At 40.0% G+C, this 24791-nt stretch overlaps 1 protein-coding gene across 1 annotated transcript; it reads right to left on the reverse strand.

Annotated features, from left to right (window-relative positions):
- Positions 1-209: 209 nt before the first annotated feature.
- LOC127660799 (L-threonine ammonia-lyase) lies at positions 210-16867 on the reverse strand. Its single transcript, XM_052151218.1, has 11 exons — positions 16623-16867; positions 13208-13559; positions 11264-11380; positions 10702-10943; positions 7552-7708; positions 7217-7316; positions 7046-7121; positions 4151-4276; positions 2975-3142; positions 2643-2700; positions 210-610 (listed from the first exon to the last, which is right to left on the reverse strand). The coding sequence occupies exons 1-11, from the start codon at positions 16736-16738 to the stop codon at positions 512-514; spliced, it is 1611 nt and encodes a 536-aa protein (XP_052007178.1). The 5' UTR covers positions 16739-16867; the 3' UTR covers positions 210-511.
- Between the last annotated feature and the right edge of the window lie 7924 nt (positions 16868-24791).

Raw genomic sequence — 24791 nt, forward strand, 5'->3', positions numbered from 1 at the left:
AGCTAATAGACTTACGGACTTTAAACTCTAATCACTCGTCTCTACACAAACTGTCTCAAGTCTTTAATCAAGAGGAAATCATCATCTGCTCAAGAACGAGGAAACTCTTTTATTTAACTCTTCATCCTCGACCCGTTCTCACTCATGTTCATTACAAAATATTGATCAGAATTATGACTCAATCAAACAGTGAATGATAAGACTGGATAAACCTTTATTTTATTAACCCAAAATACAGCAGACATCTGTATAACACCGCTAGTTTCCACATCAAACACACAGTAAGCCTATACACAGACAAGAGATTTATACAGCTTCATTCCTCATCTCCTGTTTTGAGGATGTTCAATAATACTGAATAAATTGTGGAATGACTGATGTTCATTTTGTGGCTTAGACGTCATGTGACATGTTATACAGTCTTAACATTTACATGTGAATTGATTTGTGTTTGTTTTATCCTTTATAAACGTTGTGAATCAGCAGTTTTATAGTGAAGTGTGTGTTCTGATCACCGGTCCAGCCAGAGGAGAGACGGGTATCGGTCTGACAGCGTCTGGCGCAGATGACCGTTTTGAGATTTATCACGAGTTTCAACGACACACTCCACCTGTGTGAAAACAAATAATCAAACAAAAAAATGGCAAAACTTATTCCTATGTGTGATTTAATTTATAGTTTCCACAGGTTCTACAATCTGATGTGCAACTCACTGTGAATGTCATTCCCTGCATTTACAGTACAAGGGTACGTAAAGAAAACCCCTTTTGATATTAGTTATTAGGACTCTACCCTCCCTAAATCTTCAATATAATAATGACCTATTCATAGTGTATAATGCGTTATAATAACGACCTATTCATAGTGTATAACGCGTTATAATAACGACCAATTCATAGTGTATAACGCGTTGTAATAATGACCTATTCATAGTGTATAACGCGTTATAATAACGACCTATTCATAGTGTATAACACGTTATAATAACGACCTATTCATAGTGTATAACGTGTTATAATAACGACCTATTCATAGTGTATAACGCGTTATAATAACGACCTATTCATAGTGTATAATGCGTTATAATAACGACCTATTCATAGTGTATAACGCGTTATAATAACGACCTATTCATAGTGTATAACGCGTTATAATAACGACCTATTCATAGTGTATAACGCGTTATAATAACGACCTATTCATAGTGTATAACGCGTTATAATAACGACCTATTCATAGTGTATAACACGTTATAATAATGACCTATTCATAGTGTATAATGTGTTATAATAATGACCTATTCATAGTGTATAACGCATTATAATAATGACCTATTCATAGTGTATAACGCGTTATAATAACGACATGTTCATAGTGAATAACACATTATAATAATGACCTATTCATAGTGTATAACGCGTTATAATAATGACCTATTCATAGTGTATAACACATTATAATAACGACCTATTCATAGTGTATAACGCGTTATAATAATGACCTATTCATAGTGTATAACACATTATAATAACGACCTATTCATAGTGTATAACGCGTTATAATAACGACCTATTCATAGTGTATAACGCGTTATAATAACGACCTATTCATAGTGTATAACACGTTATAATAACGACCTATTCATAGTGTATAACGCGTTATAATAACGACCTATTCATAGTGTATAACACGTTATAATAATGACCTATTCATAGTGTATAACGCATTATAATAACGACCTATTCATAGTGTATAATGCGTTATAATAACGACCTATTCATAGTGTATAATGCGTTATAATAACGACCTATTCATAGTGTATAACGCGTTATAACGACCTATTCATAGTGTATAACGCGTTATAATAACGACATATTCATAGTGAATAACGACCTATTCATAGTGTATAACGCATTATAATAATTACCTATTCATAGTGTATAACGCATTATAATAACGACCTATTCATAGTGTATAACGCGTTATAATAATGACCTATTCATAGTGTATAACACATTATAATAACGACATATTCATAGTGAATAACACATTATAATAACGACATATTCATAGTGTATAATGTGTTATAATAATGACCTATTCATAGTGTATAACGCATTATAATAATGACCTATTCATAGTGTATAACGCGTTATAATAACGACATGTTCATAGTGAATAACACATTATAATAATGACCTATTCATAGTGTATAACACATTATAATAACGACCTATTCATAGTGTATAACGCGTTATAATAATGACCTATTCATAGTGTATAACGCATTATAATAACGACCTATTCATAGAGTATAACGTGTTATAATAATGACTTGTGTTATAATGCATTATACTCTAAAGTAGAACTATGAATAGAGGAATCTTATAATGTATAATAACTGTAGTTATAACTATTTATGAGACATTATTACTTATTATAAGGTGTGTTTTGGGACATTATGAATGTATGCATTATAAATATGGGCTCTATAGAATGTGTTTAGTTTATTTAGTTATTTAGCGGACGCTTTTATGAAAAGTGACTTACAATTGAGTAACAAAGGTAAGAACTATACCTGCAGTTGCAATAGTGAATGAACAGTGGAATCATAAGTAAGTGTGAAAGCAGTGTTGTCTGACCTGTGCTTTAAACAGCTCTGCTTTATCACTGTACCGTTTGTGACAAACATCCAGCAACCTGAGAGAGAGACAGAACGACATGTAAAGTGTGTGTATGGATGCTTTGGCCAGATTGTGTTGATAATTGAGTGAGGACAGAGGATGTCTTTCTCTGTGTCGTGACATTTAGTCTGAAAACTGAGGAAAAGGTCACAGTCTAACTTTAACTGTGACTTAATGAAGCTCTTATTACATAATCATCACTTACTGTATGACACATGAACATGCTGCTGTGAACACGACTGTAAGGAGTCATAACAGACACATGCGGATCACACAGTGTCATCTCTCACCTGACGTCCTCTCGGGCGAGTGTCTCCAGCAGTTTGGCCATGTCTCCGGGCCAGTCACTCAACTGCACTGTGAATCGACTGATCCGGTCATCCAGAACCAGAGCTCGTTCCACACACTGCAGAAACAGGTCCAGCTCCATATTAGCACTGCTCACCACCACTGCCACCCTAGTGCACAACACACATTTCACCGGTTATCACATCCTAATGTCCTGTACTTCCTTGATTTCTTGCTTTGTCTGATTTTTGAAATTAGCAGCTTTTTGGGAGTTTTCGGCATTTTGGTGTGCATGTGAACGGTGCAATACATTTATTAAAGGGACAGTACACCCAAAAATGAAAATCCACTCATCATTTACTCATCCTCATGTCAGACGTGCGACTTTCTTTCTTCTGCAGAACACAAATTAAGATTTTTAGAAGAATGTTTCAGCTCTGTAGGTCCATACAATGCAAGTGAATTTTGAAGCTCCAAAAAGCACATAAAGGCAGCATAAAAGTAACCCATAAGACTCCAGTGGTTTAATCCATGTCTTCTGAAGTGATATGGAAGGTGTGGGTCAGAAACAGATCAATATTTATTAATTTTTCCAATATGTTTACTAGAAATGTCTCACACATTCTTAAAGTGAAAGTGGAGATTTATTTTTTTTAAAAAAAGGATTGAAATATTGATCTGTCTCTTACCCAAAGTGATTAAACCACTGGAGTCTTATGGGTTACTTTTATGCTGATTTATGTACTTAATGGAGCTTGAAAGTTCTGTTCACCATTCACTTGCATTGTAAGGACCTACAGAGCTGAAATATTCTTCTGAAAAATCTTAATTTGTGTTCTGCAGAAGAAAGAAAGTCACACATCTGGGATGACATGAGGGTGAATAAATGATGAGAGTTTTTTTTTTATTTTTTTGAACTAAAATGAAATAAACATAATAAACAAACCTTTCGACAAGTATTATTGGCTATTTGTTCATTAGCCACCTTGGCACAGGTGTGCATTTTAGAACGGCCTGGAACACGACTCGGATCATTTCATAAAGGAGAATTCCATTCCACAAGTATTTAATGTAGCTAAACATTAGAATAAATGTGTTAATTTGAATGTTGAGCCCCATTGAAGGTCATCTATACAGACCGAATATTATAAAATCCTCAGCTAACCTCCGCTAATCACCTTTTGCCTTTAAGCTCTGGCAGTTGGCCTGCCAAGATGGCCGCCAAACCCATGGCACCCTCTGTGTCGATAGTCGAGCGCTCGTACTCCTGAAAGCGCAACATGGCCACCAGAGCATCTGCCTCCCTGTTGAGGTAAACAACGTAACCTTTATATATATATATATATATAGTGGTTTTACTTGCTAAACATTGTTAGTGCATAAAGGAAAAGGTTATTAGTAGGAAGCAAATGTTCTCGTAGTAGTTTAGTATTTTGGGAGAATGGGGATGACCTGCCGGCAGATATTTGAATAATTTCTACTTAAGTATAATGACAATAAAAAATCCAATTGTTTAATTTTGCAAACAGAATATTGCATTTATAATATTATGTTAACTATTTTCCCCTCACACAATATAAATGAGTCTTTCTCCTTTAAAATATAGCTACTATTATATTTCATTTAAGGGGGTCCCTCGTAAGGGGATCATCATATTTCGGGGTCTTTGACATCATTTGAAAACCTCTGATTTGGAGGACGTGAAACCCAAAGTGCATTTAAATTTTATGAACCCTATAGCACTAAGTGTATTAAATATGATGCACAACGGCTTCTGTTTCACTCTCTGTTCAAGCTGACGAGCAGCAACCTATAGTGTGTACGTTACACGTGTTTATGGCACATCTAGTGGTTATTTGTGGAAAAGTGGTTTCAATGTTTATATCGATCTATTTAAAATGACTTGCAGGAAAAGTGACTCTTATGTTGGGATAAATGACAGCTGATTTTAATAAAGTAAACGTGACAGTAATGATTATATTGTGACTGATATTTTAAAATGAGGATTTGATGAATATAAGCAACTTGTGCTTGGTTCAAATATTGTATATTATTATATTGAAAAGCCCCTTTGAAATCCATGTGTTAAATATGATACAGCAGTCTTTTGAGGAATATCTCTCAATCAGCATTACATTACATTACGGTATATTATGTTACATTACATTGTTACATTACGGTATATTACATTATGTTACGTTACATTACATTGTTACGTCACATTATATTACATCTCATTATATTATGTTATATTATATTACGTTATATTATATTACGGTATGTTACGTTACATTACATTACGTTACATCACATTACGTCACGTTATATTACGTCACATTATATTACATTATATTATATTACGTTATATTATATTACGTTACATTACATTATGTTACATTACATTGTCACATTACGTTACATTACGTCACGTTACATTATGTCACATTACGTTACATTACATTATGTTATATTATATTACGGTATATTACGTTATATTATATTACGGTATATTACGTTACATTACATTATGTCACATTACGTTACATTACGTCACGTTACATTACGTCACGTTACATTACGTCACATTATATTACGTTATATTATATTACGTTACATTATATTACGTTACATTACATTATGTCACATTACGTTACATTACGTCACGTTACATTACGTTGCGTTACATTATGTCACATTACATTATTTTATGTCACGTTACATTGTTACGTTACATTGTTACGTTACATTGTTACGTTACATTATGTTACGTTACATTATGTTACGTTACATTATGTTACGTTACGTTACATTACGTTACGTCACATCACATTACGTCACATCACATTACGTTATATTATATTACGGTATATTACGTTACATTACATTGTTACATTACATTGTCACATTACGTTACATTACGTCACGTTACATTACGTCACGTTACATTACGTCACGTTACATTATGTTATATTATATTACGGTATATTACGTTACATTACGTCACATTACATTATGTTATATTATATTACGGTATATTACGTTACATTATGTTACATTACATTATGTCACATTACGCTACATTACGTCACGTTACATTACGTCACATTATATTACGTCACATTATATTACGTTACATTACATTATGTCACATTACGTTACATTACATTATTTTACGTCACGTTACATCACATTATATTACGTTACATTACATTATGTCACATTACGTTACGTTACATTATTTTACGTCACGTTACATTATATTACGTTACATTACATTATGTTATGTTACATTACATTATGTTACATTAAGTTACATTACATTATGTTAAATTACGTTACATTACATTATTTTGTTACATTACATTATGTTATGTTACATTAAGTTACATTACATTATGTTATGTTACATTAAGTTACATTACGTCACGTTACATTACGTCACATTACATTATGTTACATTACATTACATTATTACAGTCATGCCCAACACAAAACAATCAGAGCTTTAAAATTCTGACATTTACATTTGATAAGATATATTTAAAGTGTGACTGAATATTTCTGTGTATGTTCATATTTGCCGCCACTCATTATAAAGATCTAATTATTTTACATCACATGCTATTATGATGTCATCTTACCAAAAGTTCCTGAGACCCACCAATTTCCCTTTTTTAAATGTCAATATAGTGTTTGGTGCATAAAATACATGTGATAAAATAATATTTCATTGATTTGTATTTGATTCTGTGATATCCATATTTATAGAGCAAGAAGAGGAAGTTGTCATGGTCAAACTCTCAGAGTGCTCTGATAATACCCCCAAATTTACCCCTATAGAAAAACTTCCATAATAAAAGTCCCACACACAAATCAAGAGGATAACGACCTTTAAAGCCTCATGGATCAAATATGATTCATAAAAAACTAGTTTGTCTAATGGTTCTAAAACTAAAATTATTTGACATGTTAATATCTCTTACATCATCTCAAGTTTCAGGTGATGCACCTCTACAACATCTGATGACGCATATCAAGACAGGAAGTGCTTAACATGACATGACACACAATACCTGACAGAAATGACTTTGTCCACCATGTTCTTGGCCAACCGAAAGGTTTGTGTTCCCAACGAGTGATTCACTAAATCTGAGGGGGAAAGCAAACGAGAGGTCGTGTCAAATCTGCTTGTAAACGTCCAGATGCATTATGGGTAACTGTATATCAGTGCATTCACTCTGTACCTCTGTAGAGTTTCTTGTTGGGGTTGCAGGACAGATCCTTTATGGGAGAGTCTGTTTGGAGAGATTGCAATAAAAGGGCAAATTCCTCCGGTTCAACGCCCTGTTACAAACACAACGATTGTTGGCATTAGTGACATGAACAACCCTCAATCACACAGACATGTTTCAGCATCAGACGTGACTGTTGTGCTCGTAATAATGCACTTTATCAGTGTGTTCTAGAGGTTTGCAGCATGTAAAGATGATGTTTGGTGACAGAATGAAGTTCGTGAGTTCATTTGAGATTTAATGAACTAATGATGATGATGATGATGATGATGATGCGTTAGACTCACTATGACAGAGATTCGAGGGTTCAGGTGTTTGATGGCAGCTGCAGTTCCCGCCAGTAGTCCGCCCGCAGGCACGATGACTGCATCCAGTTTGGGCACCTGCTCGTAGATCTCCATGCCCACTGTACCCAGACCTGCCAGATACACCGAGCTGTCCTCTCTGAGAGAGAGAGAGAGAGAGATACAGAGAGAGAGACAGACAGACAGACACCGAGAGAGAGAGAGAGAGATACAGACAGAGAGAGAGAGATACAGACAGATAGCCAGAGAGAGAGAGAGTCTTATGATGGACACATGATCATAACCCACAGCTCTGGTTTAAAGAGTGTTCTTCATGTTTGAGATTAGGATCAGGTTATAACACGTTTACAAAGAGGATGTCACGTTGGTTTGTTTTACTATAGAGAAGAATTTGGCCGAGAGAAAAGACTCTCTAAACATGTGCCATTTGTACATCTATAATTACTAGTTCTCATTGAGTGATATTAGAAAACATTGAGTTCAAGTGTTTATTTATTATGAGACTGAACTGTAGATGTCGCTGCAGGACTCCATCAGAAATAAATGCACGAAGGTAAAACAGTCCCTAAATGATTTGCATGTGCAGGATAGGTTTTGTGAAAGCGTAAATCAAATTGCAAGTGTAAGAAAAAAAGTATTAGCAATACTTTAATGCTTAACATTTACTTTGTGCTAATATAAAATGACAGATTCTCTTTTAGCACTGATTATGCAGCTAAACATGGTCGCTGTTATCTACTTGCATATCGCTGATTGCAGGTCTGCAGAGGTTTGGTTATGTTAAGGTCTTAGACTGTGCCAAAAGTCAGAAGAAGACAAACTTTACTTTGTGTTATTATGACATTACAGATTCACATCACATGAAGTACAGTTATGCAAATGATTAAAGTAGCTAATATTTTTTTCTTATGCTTGCAACTTGATTGACACCTTTACAAAACGTTCAGTGCGCATGCAATTTATGTTTATATTTATCTTACCCTGTGCAAATCATGTAGGCACTATTTTACTTCATATTATTAATGCATCATACTCTAGATTTTTACATCATGTAAGTGCTGCTGCAACATGCCAAACTTCCTGCCATAATGCTAGAGGTGTCTGTGTGGTTGCTAGGGAGTTCTGTGTGGTTGCTAGGGAGTTCTGTGTGGTTGCTACTGGGTGGTTGCCATGAATGCACTGGGTGGTTGCTATGGGAGATCTGAAGGATTGGTCTGGGTGTACTGGGTGATTGCTATGGGTGAACTGGGTGATTGCTATGGGGTTACTGGGTGGTTACTATGGAGTTCTGGGTGGTTTCTATGTGGTACTGGGTGATTGCTATGGGTCAACTGGGTGGTTGCTATGGGTGAACTGGGTGATTGCTATGGGGTTACTGGGTGGTTACTATGTGGTACTGGGTGATTGCTATGGGTCAACTGGTTGGTTGCTATGGGTGAACCGGGTGATTGCTATGGGGTTACTGGGTGGTTACTATGGAGTTCTGGGTGGTTTCTATGTGGTACTGGGTGATTGCTATGGGTCAACTGGTTGGTTGCTATGGGTGAACCGGGTGATTGCTATGGGGTTACTGGGTGGTTACTATGGAGTTCTGGGTGGTTTCTATGTGGTACTGGGTGATTGCTATGGGTCAACTGGGTGGTTGCTATGGGTGAACTGGGTGATTGCTATGGGGTTACTGGGTGGTTACTATGTGGTACTGGGTGATTGCTATGGGTCAACTGGTTGGTTGCTATGGGTGAACCGGGTGATTGCTATGGGGTTACTGGGTGGTTACTATGGAGTTCTGGGTGGTTTCTATGTGGTACTGGGTGATTGCTATGGGTCAACTGGTTGGTTGCTATGGGTGAACCGGGTGATTGCTATGGGGTTACTGGGTGGTTACTATGGAGTTCTGGGTGGTTTCTATGTGGTACTGGGTGATTGCTATGGGTCAACTGGGTGGTTGCTATGGGTGAACTGGGTGGTTGCTATGGGGTTACTGGGTGGTTACTATGTGGTACTGGGTGATTGCTATGGGTCAACTGGTTGGTTGCTATGGGTGAACCGGGTGATTGCTATGGGGTTACTGGGTGGTTACTATGGAGTTCTGGGTGGTTTCTATGTGGTACTGGGTGATTGCTATGGGTCAACTGGTTGGTTGCTATGGGTGAACCGGGTGATTGCTATGGGGTTACTGGGTGGTTACTATGGAGTTCTGGGTGGTTTCTATGTGGTACTGGGTGATTGCTATGGGTCAACTGGGTGGTTGCTATGGGTGAACTGGGTGGTTGCTATGGGTGTACTGGGTGGCTGCTATAGGTGAACTGGGTGATTGCTATGGGTGTACTGGGTGCTTGCTATGGGGTTACTGGGTGATTGCTATGGAGTTCTGTGTGGTTGCTAGGGGTTTCTGGGTGGTTTCTATGTGGTATTGGGTGATTGCTATGGGTGAACTGGGTGATTGCTATGGGGTTACTGGGTGGTTGCTATGGAGTTCTGGGTGGTTTCTATGTGGTACTGGGTGATTGCTATGGGTCAACTGGGTGGTTGATATAGGTCAACTGGGTGATTGCTATGGGTGTACTAGGTGGTTGCTATGGAGTTCTGTGTGGTTGCTAGGGGTGAACTGGGTGATTGCTATGGGTGTACTAGGTGGTTGCTATGGAGTTCTGTGTGGTTGCTAGGGGGTTCTGGGTGGTTTCTATGTGGTACTGGGTGATTGCTATGGGTGAACTGGGTGATTGCTATGGGTGAACTGGGTGATTGCTAAGGGTGTACTGGGTGGTTGCTAATGGGTGTACTGGGTGGTTACTATGGGTCTACATGGTGGTTCTTGGGGCTTTTGGTTGGTTTCTAGAGGGTTCTGTGTGATTAAAAAGGCTTTTCTATGCAATTACTGAGGTGTTCTGAGATGTCTGCTTGCTTGTTGCTAGGGTGTTCTGTGTGGTTGCTAGGTCATTGATTACTGGCTCAAGCTAAAAGAGTCCTGCACCCTCAAGTCTTTGTGATATTCTAGACTGGAGTCCCTCCTTTAATGCAAGTCTATGGGATTTTTGTCACCAGAGTTGAATACTGAGTGTTCGAGGTTTGTTCAGATCATAGAGCAATAATCATAGTGATGCTTAACAAGATCACATTAAGATCACTCACTCCTCTAGACACAGGTATCCGTTCTCTTTGGCGAGGTGCCGTGCGTGGTTCATTGAGTCTCGGGCGGTGCTGCCGTATGAGATCACCATGGCGCCGTAGTCTCTATAGATGCAAAGGCGTGGTGGAGAGCTATTCACCGGCATGATGACAAACACGGGAATTCTCATCTCCACTGCGTGATACGCCACTGCCATCGAGAAGTTACAGTCTGTGGCCACAATCACACCATTCCTCTGCTGCTCCTGAAACAGATTTAATATCAGTGTTGGGCCTCAAGAAAACATTACAGTGACCCCAAAAAGTATTTGCATGAACCCTTTAAAGTGTTCAATGTCATTGCATTAGATCCAAAATAATATGCAAGCATGTGTGATGTGCATTTCTCAAATGCTGCTGGAGCTTTTCTCCGAACTAACGTCACTTTCCTCTGTGATTTCTGCTCCGTGACTTTCAATCAACTGCCGGTCTTGGTGATCTTTAGCGGATGTATGAAGTCGGTTCTCATCAGGGGTTCTGTGACTGATGTGTTATGGTACATGAGTGCATTCTGCTCGATCATTACCTGTTTGAGTGAGGACAGAAGATAGAGAACACCTCTCTCCTTCACAGAACCAGTGTAATGGAGATGCTCTTTTTTCAGATAGATTTCCATCCCGTACTGTTTGGACAGCCGAGAGTACTGAGGACAGAATGGAAATGTTTAGAGACTGGACCAGAGTTTGAAACATACGTGTTTATTTAAGACAAGATTCTTCTCATTTTCTGCAGGTTATAAAACCAAAGTGACCAAAGCAGGGGAATAACTTTAAACAAATGGATCCAAATTCTCTGTCCTAAAACAGCAGACCAGACTAAATATTTCCTTAAACAAACCATGTGGTGTAACTGTATACAGTATGATCAGACTAGCTTTAACATGCTGGGAAAAACCCTTCTTAAACCAGCTGAAGGTGGTTAGATGGTCTCCCAGCCTGGCCATGAGTGTTAGGTTGGTCTGTTTTTATGGTTTAGAGAGGTTATGGGCACTTGTCGACTGGTCAGGCTGGGAGACCAGATTACCAGCTAAACCAGCTAGGACCTGCTAACCTCTTTAAACCAGCTAAACTGCCTTAAACCAGCTAAGACAAGCTAAACCAGCTAACAATCTTAAAACCAGCTAAGACCAGCTAAACCACCTCAAACCAGCTAAGACCAGATAAACATCTTAAACCAGCTAACCACCTTAAATCAGCTAAGACCGGCTAAACCACCTCAAACCAGCTAAGACCAGCACCACATTAAACCAGCTAAGACCAGTTAAACCACTTGAAACCAGCTAAGAACAGAAAACCACCTTAAACCAGCTAAGACTAGCTAAACCACCTTAAACTAGCTAAGGCAGCTAACCACCTTAAATCAGTTAAGACCAGCTAAACCATCTTAAACCAACTAATACCAGCTAAACCACTTGAAACCAGCTAAAAGAAAACCACCTTAAACCAGCTAAGACTAGCTAAACCGCCTTAAACTAGCTAAGACCAACCAACCACCTTAAACCATCTAAGGCCTGCTAAACCACTTGAAACCTGCAAAGAATTGAAAACCAGCTAAGACCAGCTAAACCACTTGAGACCAGCCAACCACCTTAAACCAGCTAAGACCAGAAAAATCCCTTAAACTAGCTAAGACCAGCTAACCACCTTAAACTAGCTAAGACCAGCTGCCACCTTAAACCAGCTAAGACCAGCTAAACCACTTGAAACCAGCTAAGAACAGAAAAACATCTTAAACCAGCTAAGACCAGCTAAACCACCTTAAACTAGCTAAGACCAGCTATCCACCTTAAACCAGCTAAGACTATCTGCCACCTTATACCAGCTAAACCATCTTAAACCAACTAAGACCAGCTAAACCACTTGAAACCAGCTAAGAACAGAAAAACACCTTAAACAGCTAAGACCAGCAATACCACCTTAAACCAGCAAAAACCAGCAAACCTCAGAGGTGTATAGTAACGTTTACTTGCTGTATAAGTACAGTTCTTGAATATTTCTACTTTCATCGAGAATATTAACGAAAAATGTCCATTAAATTAAGTCATTATTCATGTCATATTCATTAACTTTAGTCAGTTATTTTACTGTGTTTTAGCCGGTTTAGGAGATTGCACTGCATATATATATTTGTATATGGAAACGGTATATTCATAACAGACATCTGCATTCTGACTAGCATGTATCACATCATTGTCTGTGCAGATGTCACATTAGTAATACATGTGTTGTAGTGATTCATCTCATGTCAGTGAAGTTATTTTGTCAGTGTTCAGTTCTTTGTGTTCACACAACTCAAACAGAGAAATACACAACATACGATTAATCAACTCTTTCTAGATGTTTCCTTTTGTACTCTGGAAGTGTCTAGCTCTGAGTGTTATTGTGAATGTTGGACTGAGGTGTGGCGTGTCAGTCTTGGACTGAGGTAGAATGGGCCGTTCTTGAGCTCTGTGAGTGCGTGAGGAACATACGGTGCAGGGCGTTTTCTGAATTCCTGACTGTTGGAGTTTAAAGGCAGCAGCGCTGATGTCTTCAAAGCGCAGATACTCGGGTGGAGGTTTAGATGCAGACTTGCTCTCACCGCCTTTCTTAACGGAAGGTTTTGGTGTAGACATTAACTGGACCTCAGCTGGTTCCGTAACCGTGGTCTTAAAGACTTTTACATCTCCATTGAGGTATTCCTCGACTCCAAAATCTTTGAGGCGTTCTGGGCAGATTAGAGTTGAGTGGCGACCCGCCCAGCCGTTACCAATGTGCCTTTCTTTGTGACACGGGCCGCTGTGGGAGGAGCAGTCTGGTTTAGAGGAACTCCGCTGTTCTGTGCTGTTGGAAGAAAAAAGACACTGTAGTCAGAACACTTGCTATCAGGATGGCTTTCTTCATTAGTGACTTAAGGGGCTTCCACATGGAATGAAGCATCAGCTTCAGCATTACAAAGTTACAAAGTTGCAATTTTGACCCCATTGCTGTTGACCTTTCAATCCGGCAGCCAATGATTTGAAATTAAATGTTTCCCTTTTTTGTTTCTGATCATCCAAAGGTTCTGCAGTTCTTGAACTTATTCAAGACCTTAACATAAACAAGTCCTGTTATTTCTTTCTGTAATTATCGTATAAAAGCAATGGCCAGGGCCTTTTTCTTTTCTCCAAATCCATGTTTTCAGTGTTTACTGTGCACACCTCCTGTCTTCTTGCCTGGAAAATGTATTAAAATTGCGCTTCTCATGTGGAGGCCAAAGTGGTGCTTGCAGCAGGCGTTAAACAGTGCGTTGATGTTTGGCCACCAAATAGCAGAATGTGTAACGCCCAATTCCCAATGCGCTCCAAGTCCTTGTGGTGACGTAGTGACTCGCCTCAATCCGGGTGGTGGAGGATGAATCTCAGTTGCCTCCGCGTCTGAGACCGTCAATCCACGCATCTTATCACGTGACTTGTTGAGCGCGTTACCATGGAGACGTAGCGCGTGTGGAGGCTTCACGCTATTCTCCGTGGCATCCACGCACAACACGCCACACGCCAAGAGCGAGAACCACATTATAGCGACCACGAGGAGGTTACCCCATGTGACTCCACCCTCCCTAGCAACCGGGCCATTTTGGTTGCTAAGGAGACCTGACTGGAGTCACTCAGCACGCCCTGGATTCAAACTCACGACTCCAGGTGTGATAGTCAGCGTCAATACTCGCTGAGATACCCAGACCCTCCCTAGCAACCGGGCCAATTGGGTTGCTAAGGAGACCTGGCTGGAGTTACTCAGCACACCCTAAATTCAAACTCACGATTCCAGGTGTGATAGTCAGTGTCAATACTCGCTGAGATACCCAGACCCTCCCTAGCAACCGGGCCAATTTGGTTGCTAAGGAGACCTGGCTGGAGTCACTCAGCACACACTAAATTCAAACTCACAACTCCAGGTGTGATAGTCAGCATCATACTCGCTGAGATACCCAGACCCCCATGTTTCCTGTGTTAAAGTACTTTCTCCTATCCTAGCTTAATATGCAGCGACAACTTTAAGTAATCCATTCATAGATGGCGACCTGGGAGCGACCTGCTTAGACCCACCCCAACAACATCACTCAACCAATGACGTGAGTAGGGGGCGGGACTATCTGACTGTTTGACCAATGGCAGTTGGGGGGCGTATTCAGAAAGCTGTTTTGAAAACATTATTTACTTTTGCTATTCCATTCAGTAAGTGCTTATATAAAATTATAATCTTCACATTTCTGCCTTTTAAACCCTCCAAAAGTTGACCCCATTGACTTCCATTTTAAGTCTCTCATTGTAACTCTCATTTTTGCTCTTTTTAAAGAAAAGGAGGGAAATAATGTTTTGTGCTAATCAACATTATTGCCAAAAATGCTGCTGAGTTTAACTTGTATTGAACACTGAATATTCCTTGAATGCTACAGACATTTGAAGGCAATTCTATCGCCCCCTTGAGAACTAAGATTTGTTACTGCAACAGTTACGCATGCAACATATGAGTGTGAGTGGTGGTGGCGGTGGCGGCGTAGTGGGCTAAAGCACATAACTGGTAATCAGAAGGTTGCTGGTTTGATCCCCACAGTCACCACCATTGTGTCCTTGAGCAAGACACTTAACTCCAGGTTGCTCCGGGGGGATTGTCCCTGTAATAAGTGCACTGTATAATACATTGGTAATCAGAAGGTCACTGGTTCGATCCCCACAGTCACCACCATTGTGTCCTTGAGTAAGACACTTAACTCCAGGTTGCTCCGGGGGGATTGTCCCTGTATTAAGTGCTCTGTAAATCACTTTGGACAAAAGCTTCTGCCAAATGCATAAATGTAAATGTAAACATATGTACAAGGCCCCGTGCGCTTGCAATGCATTGACCTAGCATGTCTGTTTTTCACCAATTGTGTAAACATCCAACATATTATCTGTTTCATACAAACATTTCTAAGTCCTCTAAAGACTTCCCTGACATGTATTTAGAAAAGACCAGATCTATCTATGCAGTGGTCATATCGTTGTAGAGTGTATATACTCCAACATAGAAGAGTCGTAGAATTGGCGGTTTGTTGTAACTGATGATGACGTCCTCAGGTGAAGTGAAGTGAGTTTGGTGTTAGTTTTCAGTGTGATCTCTCTCTGGCCTTGTCCCGCAGCTCTAAGATCTATTAATATCTCAGCTCAGCTCTACTTGATCCTACAAGTCTAAACTCTCACCACATGGCCACTGCAACCACAATCTCTCTTTATTCCATTTTGGAGAAATAAGACCTCTGTCCATACCTCCTCTGATATACAGGACACCTGTTGCAAGAATCCCCTCAAAGGAAAGATTGTTTCTCTCTCTGCTTCAGTGTTTACCGTGGCAGGAAGAGATAACTAAGGCTTTGAAAAGCTGCAGGATGTGTCATACACTGTCCTTGAGCTGCAGGGATAAAGGGAGATAACTGGGGATGCTAAAGATGAGGATAGATCTGGTGTTTCTAAAGGAGAATAAGTGGGAACATTTGGAGGCTGAGGAGGATACAAAATCTTTGAACTCCGCCAGGAGTTCTTAGATCAGGATGAGGAATGGCAGCCATAGGTGCACAAGGTTTTGGGATGTATTCTGTTGATGTAGTGTACGATAGAGCTTGATGTCTTTGGCAGAACGCTGCCTCTTTAGAAGCCGCAGGTTTGGGTGTCTCAAGGGTTTACGGGCAGGAATGGATGGGTGTGTTGACTGAACCATAGGATGTGGAGGGAAAAACGAAGGAGATGCTACACGGTCTCTAGAGGAAGCCACTGATTCCAAACGTTTAACTGTGTTCAAACTCTAGAACTGCTTTGAAATAACACGTCTGTCAGACTTGAGGAGAACCTGGGGAGACAAGGGTGTTTCAGACTCAGATTAGCCTTTTCCCACCTCTGCCAGAAGGGATCATACTCCTCGCTGTCGTTGAAGCTCCTTCGCGTCTCTTTTGGTGTCGCTGAGCCGTCATTTGTAAAGTTAGCATAGAAAAACTGAGCAGCAAAATTCATCCTGGGTCTTACAAAAGCAGTCCACAGATAATCTTTGATGAAGATGCCCCTTCTCTTGTATGTGGTTCTATCTTAGTTAGGAGAGATTGTCCTGTCTTCTTGTCCAATCGTCCTAAACACGGTTGGCTCACTGTTTAGGTTTATTTAAGGAGGGATTACCCATAATCACACGCTAGTCTCTCATTGCATTTGCACACCTTCAAGACTCCACCTACAGCTCTATTTGTGTGTCAGACCCAGCTGTAAACCCTCCTTTCACGTGGTATAATCAGACTCTAAAGGGATAGAGGAGGACTTACCTGGGAATAACAATCAGAAGGGCTGGAGGCTCCGGGGGAACGTTGCCACAGCCACAACCAGACAAATCCTCATCAGACAAGATCAGAGATCAGGAGTCACCTCTAGGCTCTCTGGACACTGACTCTACTCACATTGATTTATATGAATGTCATCAGAGGCACAAAATGCATATGCTCTAAAAAATGCCTAGTTATGTTTTAAACCAGAACGCTGGCTTGAGTCTGTTGGGTCATTTTGTTGGGTTATTTACCCAATTCTGCTGGGTTATTGGGTGGGTCAATGGGGTTAGGGTTAGGTTGGTACTTGGTTAGCCATTCAACATACCTGTATTCGGACAGGAGCCTGATGGGACCCCACAAACTGTCGGAATTTGGGCTCATGTGTTCATGTCAAGTATAGGGCCAGTTATGGGCTGTTCACACGTTTTTTGCACATGTTGGTCATGCCACCCCTTTGTACTGTATATGCATACATGTTTCACAAAAGCATCTGTCTTAAGATGACTATCTTTATATCTTCTGCTTTGGTGTGCCAATTGAAAATACCAATTTTAGATTTCCAAACATTTCTTTCGCACATAGAATAGAATAGAAGTAGGAGGAGGAGTCCTGCAACAGATGGGATGGATCTCAACATCTTTGAATCAGTCTGAGATTACACAAAGACACAAAGTTGTTTTCTGAGAAATCAAACAAAATTTAGTGGGGTTTATACCGAAAATGAGAAGAAATGTAAGTGCAGCGTAGTTCTAGCGGGAAGACTAGCAGCTGTGCATCGTCGCACCATTAGCTAGGTAACTCCAATCATAAGTAAGCCATTGCTTTATAAGTCTGCTCCCAATCGATCACATTGCTGTTTCAGTGTGCTAACACCACCCCACCGCCATCGGTTGAGTCCCGTCCTGCACGGGGGTAGTCTCCTCGCCCCTGCCTCCAATCTCCGGCAGGATCCGGTTCCAAGTACAACTACTTCGGACCACCAAACGGGGCCTACGCCAAAGAGAGACATTACATTTCTGTTTTATATTCATCAAATAAAAGTCATCCTAAATTTCACTCAAGACTGCGAGTCTTCCTGATAGAAACATTTGCCAACGGGGTAAGAAAAATACATGTGTTTTCCCCTTGAATCAAGTTATCGATTACCCTATTGGCAAATAGTTTCTTCTGGTCATTAGCAGTAATGTTTCTACATTTTGTAAAATTTCTCTGAAAACAAGGCAACATATATCATTTTGCTTCTCAAATAAATGTCTTATTTTTAGTTTTAAGAATGTTTAGATATTTTCCACTGAAAACAAGACAAACATACTTAGTAGGAAAATCACTTTTTGTAGTGTGACATCAAAATATGCACCACTCTTGTGACATACTGGTGATTGCATGCACAATACTCTTCGCTACAATGCTAGTGTGTTGTTGGTGGTTGCTAGGGCCTTGTGTTTAATTGCTAGGGTATTGCCAAGTGGTTGTTTACTAGCTCAAGTGAAAGGAGTCTGTGATGTTCTGCTTTCTAAATCTGACTGTCAGTCTATGGGGTTTTTTCAGGTGAAAATAGTAAGTGTGATCTGTTATGGAGTGGTGGTGGTGTAGTGGGCTAAAGCACATAACTGTAATCAGAAGGTTGCTGGTTCGATCCCCACAGTCACCACCATTGTGTCCTTGAGTAAGACACTTAACTCCAGGTTGCTCCAGGGGGATTGTCCCTGTAATAAGTGCACTGTATAATACATTGGTACTCAGAAGGTTGCTGGTTCAATCCCCACAGTCACCACCATTGTGTCCTTGAGTAAGACACTTAACTCCAGGTTGCTCCGGGGGGATTGTCCCTGTAATAAGTGCTCTGTATAATACATTGGTACTCAGAAGGTTGCTGGTTTGATCCCCACAGTCACCACCATTGTGTCCTTGAGTAAGACACTTAACTCCAGGTTGCTCCGGGGGGATTGTCCCTGTAATAAGTGCTCTGTAAGTCACTTTGGATAAAAGCGTCTGCCAAATGCATAAATGTAAATGTAGTAAAATAAGAGCACATCTCAACTCAACAACATACATGATTTGAGGGATCATGTCTGGGTCACAAACACACACTGAACGTTTAATACTTACTGCTCGAGGTTTGATCACTACAGTTTGAGCAATAGTAATAGTGATGCTTGACTTAGCAAACACAATTAAGGCAATGTGCTTTAAAGACATTAAAGTGAATTTTCAAGCACAGTCTTTCCAATGAAATTGTCCTGAAAAGCAACATTTGAATATGTCTATACTAGCAGAGGAACAGACTGAAAGTTCTTAGAGAGTGTGGTTCAGTTACAAGGGTAAAGGTCACCGCGTTGGCGTCTGTTTACGATGTGTAAAGCACTTAGCGTGTCAGAGAAAGAGGAGACTCAACGGTGCTTATCGGCACAAAGATCTCTTTGATTTCATAGAGAGATTGTGTCGCTTATTTATGACACCTTTTATCTTCTATAGTGACAGATCTCAGTGCTTTCATTAAGTCTCGCTGATTAACTGCAATCAGTATGCAAATCCAAAGATCTGTTTACTCTCTGGGGAAGAATATCTAAAAAGCATTTCATTATTCGTGGCGTCAATTACGTCAAGTCTGCTCGCTTGGAAAGCTCTGTTTCTTGGCTTTGTGTTGCCGTATTGACTTTTCTCTTGGCTGGACTTTCACTCTTTTTCCTGGAATGGTCATCAGAAGGCTGGATATGGACGAGCAAATGATCCTCCTCTGGGAACTGCTTCAGGCCTTGTCACTTCTGTCCGCTGTATTGAATCTGTCAGGCACACTGCCGTCAGAATGACGTCTCAGGTCAGCTGTAAATCTGCTCTGCACATGTCTGTGAGCTTCAGTCTGGAGATGGAGGAAACTTCGATATCTCAGATTTATTTGCAAGATGCATTAAGTGCATTATGACCATCAATCGTAGCTATTAGTACCCATGAGAATGCTTGGGCCGGAGTTTGAAGCATGATCTTTTTGTGAAATATTTCAATGCTTAATGAGAGATTTCCGTGTGAACAGGGCTGACCAAATGATTCACTAGTTAGTCACTATTATCCAAAAACCCCTAACACTTATCAAAGTCCCTTCAAGGCAATTCGGTTCAAACACTGAAAGTGCTGATTCTATAATTGTCATGTTAATTATGCCACTCTGTCCCTCATGTCTCATTAGAGCTGCTTATGTGTCCAGACAGACATGTCTCTGTCCAGCTGACCACACACACACACAGTCCAGAGTAATCTAGATGGACATGTTTACCCGAATACACCGCCTCAGGGGTGCAGGTGAATGTGTGTTTGTTATTGTGTGCTGAGCAAAAAATAATTTATGCTCTTTAATCAGATGCTGGAACCACCACATGTGGGCTGATTTATAAATTAATTGCTAATCAATTTGTTGACCTGGAGCGAAAATCTTTTGAGAGTTCCTGTAGTGTGTAAATAATGAGTGTATTTCCACCATCGGGCCGGACGGTTCTGATCACAGACCGCATTTCCACTTGAACACGGCAAGAGCCGTTCCCGGTTAGCTAACTGTACCAACCATACTGGTGGAGTGGTGGTGGCATAGTGGTCTAAAGCCCATAACTGGTAATCTGGTAATCAGAAGGTCGCTGGTTCAATCCCCACAGTCACCACCATTGTGTCCTTGAGTAAGACACTTAACTCCAGGTTGCTCCGGGGGGATTGTCCCTGTAATAAGTGCTCTGTATAAATACATTGGTACTCAGAAGGTTGCTGGTTAGATCCCCACAGTCACCACCATTGTGTCCTTGAGTAAGACACTTAACTCCAGGTTGCTCCGGGGGGATTGTCCCTGTAATAAGTGCTCTGTATAATACATTGGTACTCAGAAGGTTGCTGGTTAGATCCCCACAGTCACCACCATTGTGTCCTTGAGCAAGGCACTTAACTCCAGGTTGCTCCGGGGGGATTGTCCCTGTAATAAGTGCTCTGTATAATACATTGGTACTCAGAAGGTTGCTGGTTAGATCCCCACAGTCACCACCATTGTGTCCTTGAGTAAGACACTTAACTCCAGGTTGCTCCAGGGGGATTGTCCCTGTAATAAGTGCACTGTAAGTCGCTTTGGATAAAAGCGTCTGCCAAATGCATACATGTAAATGTAAATGCAACACGTGTAGTGACACGGCAACTCATGATTGGTCACTTGCTCAATCGCCAGGGTTGGGAATGTTACTTTTAAAAATGATTCCGCTACAGATTACAAGCTATAAAGTTTAATTTGTAACATATATTCCTTTAGATTACTCAAGGTCAGAAATGTAATCTAAATACTTTGGATTACTTCTTCAGTTCTGGCAATTTTATGTGAATTGTTTTGACTATAAACAAGTAAATAAAGTAAATTCACTTGTATTTGCTACCCAAGTAAATGTATCTTGTTTTAAGGATATTTTTGATACTTTTACAGAAAAGAATTGTTTATAGAGATGCATGTAAAAGGCAAGAAGTAGCATTTTAGCTTAGCATAAAGCTAAATGTTCTCATGTCAATTTACACAAGGTTAAATAATTGTGCTGCTCCAAACTTCAAATCCCCACAGAGTGTACATAACCACATCCTTTTCTGATCGTATGTGGATTCTGTTCAGAGAATGAGGCAGAAAATGTATTATTTGTAGCTTTCTATACAATGTTAAAGGCTACATGGGTTAGCATTTCTTGTAAAAATAACCCTAATCGTATAAAAAACCTTGCCAAAGCATGTAATCGTGTATTTATTGGATTTATGTTTCATCTGTCAAATCGTCTCCGTTTTGTTAAGCTGTAGAATATCAATTAAATTCCTGAATTTAAATTAAGGTAGAAAAAAAACTCCTCCACAGATTTAATATTAGCAAACGATAGTTTTGGCAAGTCGTTTAGGACATCTACTAAGTCATTTTTCCCAAAAATTTTACAGACCGATTGTTTCACTTTTAACTGACTATAAAACAATTCCAGTGGGTCAGAAGTTTACACACACTAAGTTAACTGTGCCTTTAAGCAGCTTGGAAAATTCCAGAACATGATGTCAAGCCTTTAGACAATTAGCCAATTAGCTTCTGATAGGATGTGTACCGAATTGGAGGTGTACCTGTGGATGCATTTTAAGGCTTATCTTTAATCTCAGTGACTCTTTGCTTGAGATAATCAAAAGAAATCAGTCAAGTGAGTGTGTATGTGTGAGTCTGGCTCATCCTTGGGAGCAATTTCCAAACACCTGAAGGTGCCACGTTCATCTGTACAAACAATAGTACGCAAGTATAAACACCATGTGACCACACAGTCATCACACCGCTCAGGAAAGAGACGCATTCGGTCTCCTAGAGATGAACGTAGTTTGTGTGAAAAGTGCAAATCAATCCCAGAACAACAACAAAGGACCTTGTGAAGCTGCTGGAGGAAACAGGTGGACGAGTATCTAGATCCACAGCAAAACCAGTCCTATATGAACATCACCTGAAAGGCTCAGCCAGGAAGAAGCCGCTGCTCCAAAACCACCATAATAAAGCCAGACTACAGTTTGCAAGTGCACATGGGGACAAAGATCTGACTTTTGTAGAAAAAAAAGTCCTGACCTCAATCTGAGGCCGTCAAACCACTCCAGTTCTGTCTGGCAGAATGGGACAAAATTCCAGCAACTTATTGTGAGAAGCTTCTGGAAGGATTCCCAAAACATTTGACCCACAATTTAAAGGCAATGATACCAATACTAACAAAGTGTATGTTCACTTCTGACCCACTGGGAATGTGATGAAAGAAATAAAAGAGAAACTGACATCAACACAGAGATGCCACAGAGAAGAATTCTTGATCAAATGTTTTATTTTTATTTATTTAAAAACATACATATTTCAATTCATCCATTAGTTCTTTTATAGCAATAATGGCTGTACACAGAGGCACTTACAATAGGACTAGCCAATAAACATTCCAATACACACAGTATAACCACAAGACGTAAACATTACACATGATTGCTTAACTTTGTCTGTGTCTAGTTATACTCCAATATTACTTTCTCATGACACACACAACATAAACAACAACATTTCGATGGGAAACTTCCAGGAATTACATCAGTGATGAGGAAAGAGTGACACTGCTAATAAAACAAATTGTGTATATAAAAAACAAATATACGACCCCATGCTGCCTTTCTCCCTGCATCATGAACATGTTTATTATCGAGCTTATGGAGTGTGTGTGTGTGTGTTTTTGTATGAGTGTGTGTGTGTGTTTGTGTGTGTGTTTGTATGAGTGTGTGTGTATAGTGTGTGTGTGTGTGTGTTTGTATAGTGTGTGTGCTTGTATGAGTGTGTGTGTGTGTGTGTTTGTATGAGTGTGTGTGTATAGTGTGTGTGTGTGTGTGTGTGTATAGTGTGTGTGCTTGTATGAGTGTGTGTGTGTGTGTTTGTATGAGTGTGTGTGTGTATAGTGTGTGTGTGTGTGTGTGTGTGTTTGTATAGTGTGTTTGTGTGAGTTTGTGTCTGTTTGTGTGTGTGTGTTTGTATGAGTGTGTGTGTGTCTGTTTGTGAGTTTGTGTGTGACTGTGAGTTGTTTGTGTGACTGTGTGTGTTTGTGAGTGAGTGAATGTGTGTCTGTTTGTGAGTTTGTGTGAGTGTGTGTGTGAGTGTGTGTGTGTGTGTGTGTGTGTGTGTGTGTGTGTGTGAGTGTGTGTGTGAGTGTGTGTGTGAGAGTTTGTGTCTGTTTGTGAGTTTGTGTGTGTGTGTGTGTGAGTTTGTGTGTGACTATGTTGTGTGTGTGTGTGTGTGTGTGTGTGTGTGTTTGTATGAGTGTGTGTGTGTGTGTTTGTATGAGTTTGTCTGTTTGTGAGTTTGTGTGTGTGTGTGAGTTTGTGTCTGTTTGTGAGTTTGTGTGTGTGAGTGTTTGTGTGTGAGTGTGTGTGTGTGTGTGTGTTGTATGAGTGTGTGTGTGTGTGTGTTTGTATGAGTGTGAGTGTGTGTGTGAGTGTGTGTGTGTGAGTTTGTTTGTGTGTGACTGTTGTGTGTGTGTGTGTGTTTGTGTCTGTTTGTGAGTTTGTGTCTGTGAGTTTGTGTGTGTGTGAGTGTGTGTGTGAGTTTGTGTGTGTGTGAGTGTGTGTGTGAGTGTGTGTGTGTGAGTTTGTTTGTGTCTGTTTGTGAGTTTGTGTGTGTGTGTGTGTGTGTGTTTGTATATGTGTGTGTGTATTTGTATGTGTGTGTGTGTGTTTGTGTGTGTTTGTGTCTGTTTGTGTGTGTGTGTGTGTTTGTATGAGTGTGTGTGTGTGTTTGTATGAGTTTGTGTGTGACTGTGAGTTGTTTGTGTGACTGTGTGTGTGTTTGTGAGTGAGTGAATGTGTGTGTGTGTGTTTGTATGAGTGTGTCTGTTTGTGAGTTTGTGTGTGTGTGAGTTCGTGTCTGTTTGTGAGTTTGTGTGTGTGAGTGTGTTTGTGAGTGTGTGTGTGAGTGTGTGTGTGTGAGTTTGTGTCTGTTTGTGAGTTTGTGTGAGTGTGTGTGTGAGTTTGTGTGTGACTATGTTGTGTGTGTGTGTGTTTGTGTCTGTTTGTGAGTTTGTGTGTGTGTGTGTGTGTGTGTTTGTATATGTGTGTGTGTATTTGTATGTGTGTGTGTGTGTATAGTGTGTTTGTGTGTGTTTGTGTCTGTTTGTGTGTGTGTGTTTGTATGAGTGTGTGTGTGTTTGTATGAGTTTGTGTGTGACTGTGAGTTGTTTGTGTGACTGTGTGTGTGTTTGTGA

The sequence above is a fragment of the Xyrauchen texanus genome, chromosome 20 (genome assembly GCF_025860055.1).
Source record: "Xyrauchen texanus isolate HMW12.3.18 chromosome 20, RBS_HiC_50CHRs, whole genome shotgun sequence".
Classification (NCBI taxonomy): domain Eukaryota; kingdom Metazoa; phylum Chordata; class Actinopteri; order Cypriniformes; family Catostomidae; genus Xyrauchen; species Xyrauchen texanus.

Coding starts and splice junctions, on each gene's coding strand:
- LOC127660799 (XM_052151218.1), bottom strand. CDS start 16,738: ATGAATTTTGCTGCTCAGTTTTTCTATGCTAACTTTACAAATGACGGC. Junction 13,560..16,622: donor TATGATCCCTTCTGGCAGAG/GTGGGAAAAGGC, acceptor TTCTTCCAACAG/CACAGAACAGCGGAGTTCCT. Junction 611..2,642: donor CAGAGCTGTTTAAAGCACAG/GTCAGACAACAC, acceptor GTTTTCACACAG/GTGGAGTGTGTCGTTGAAAC.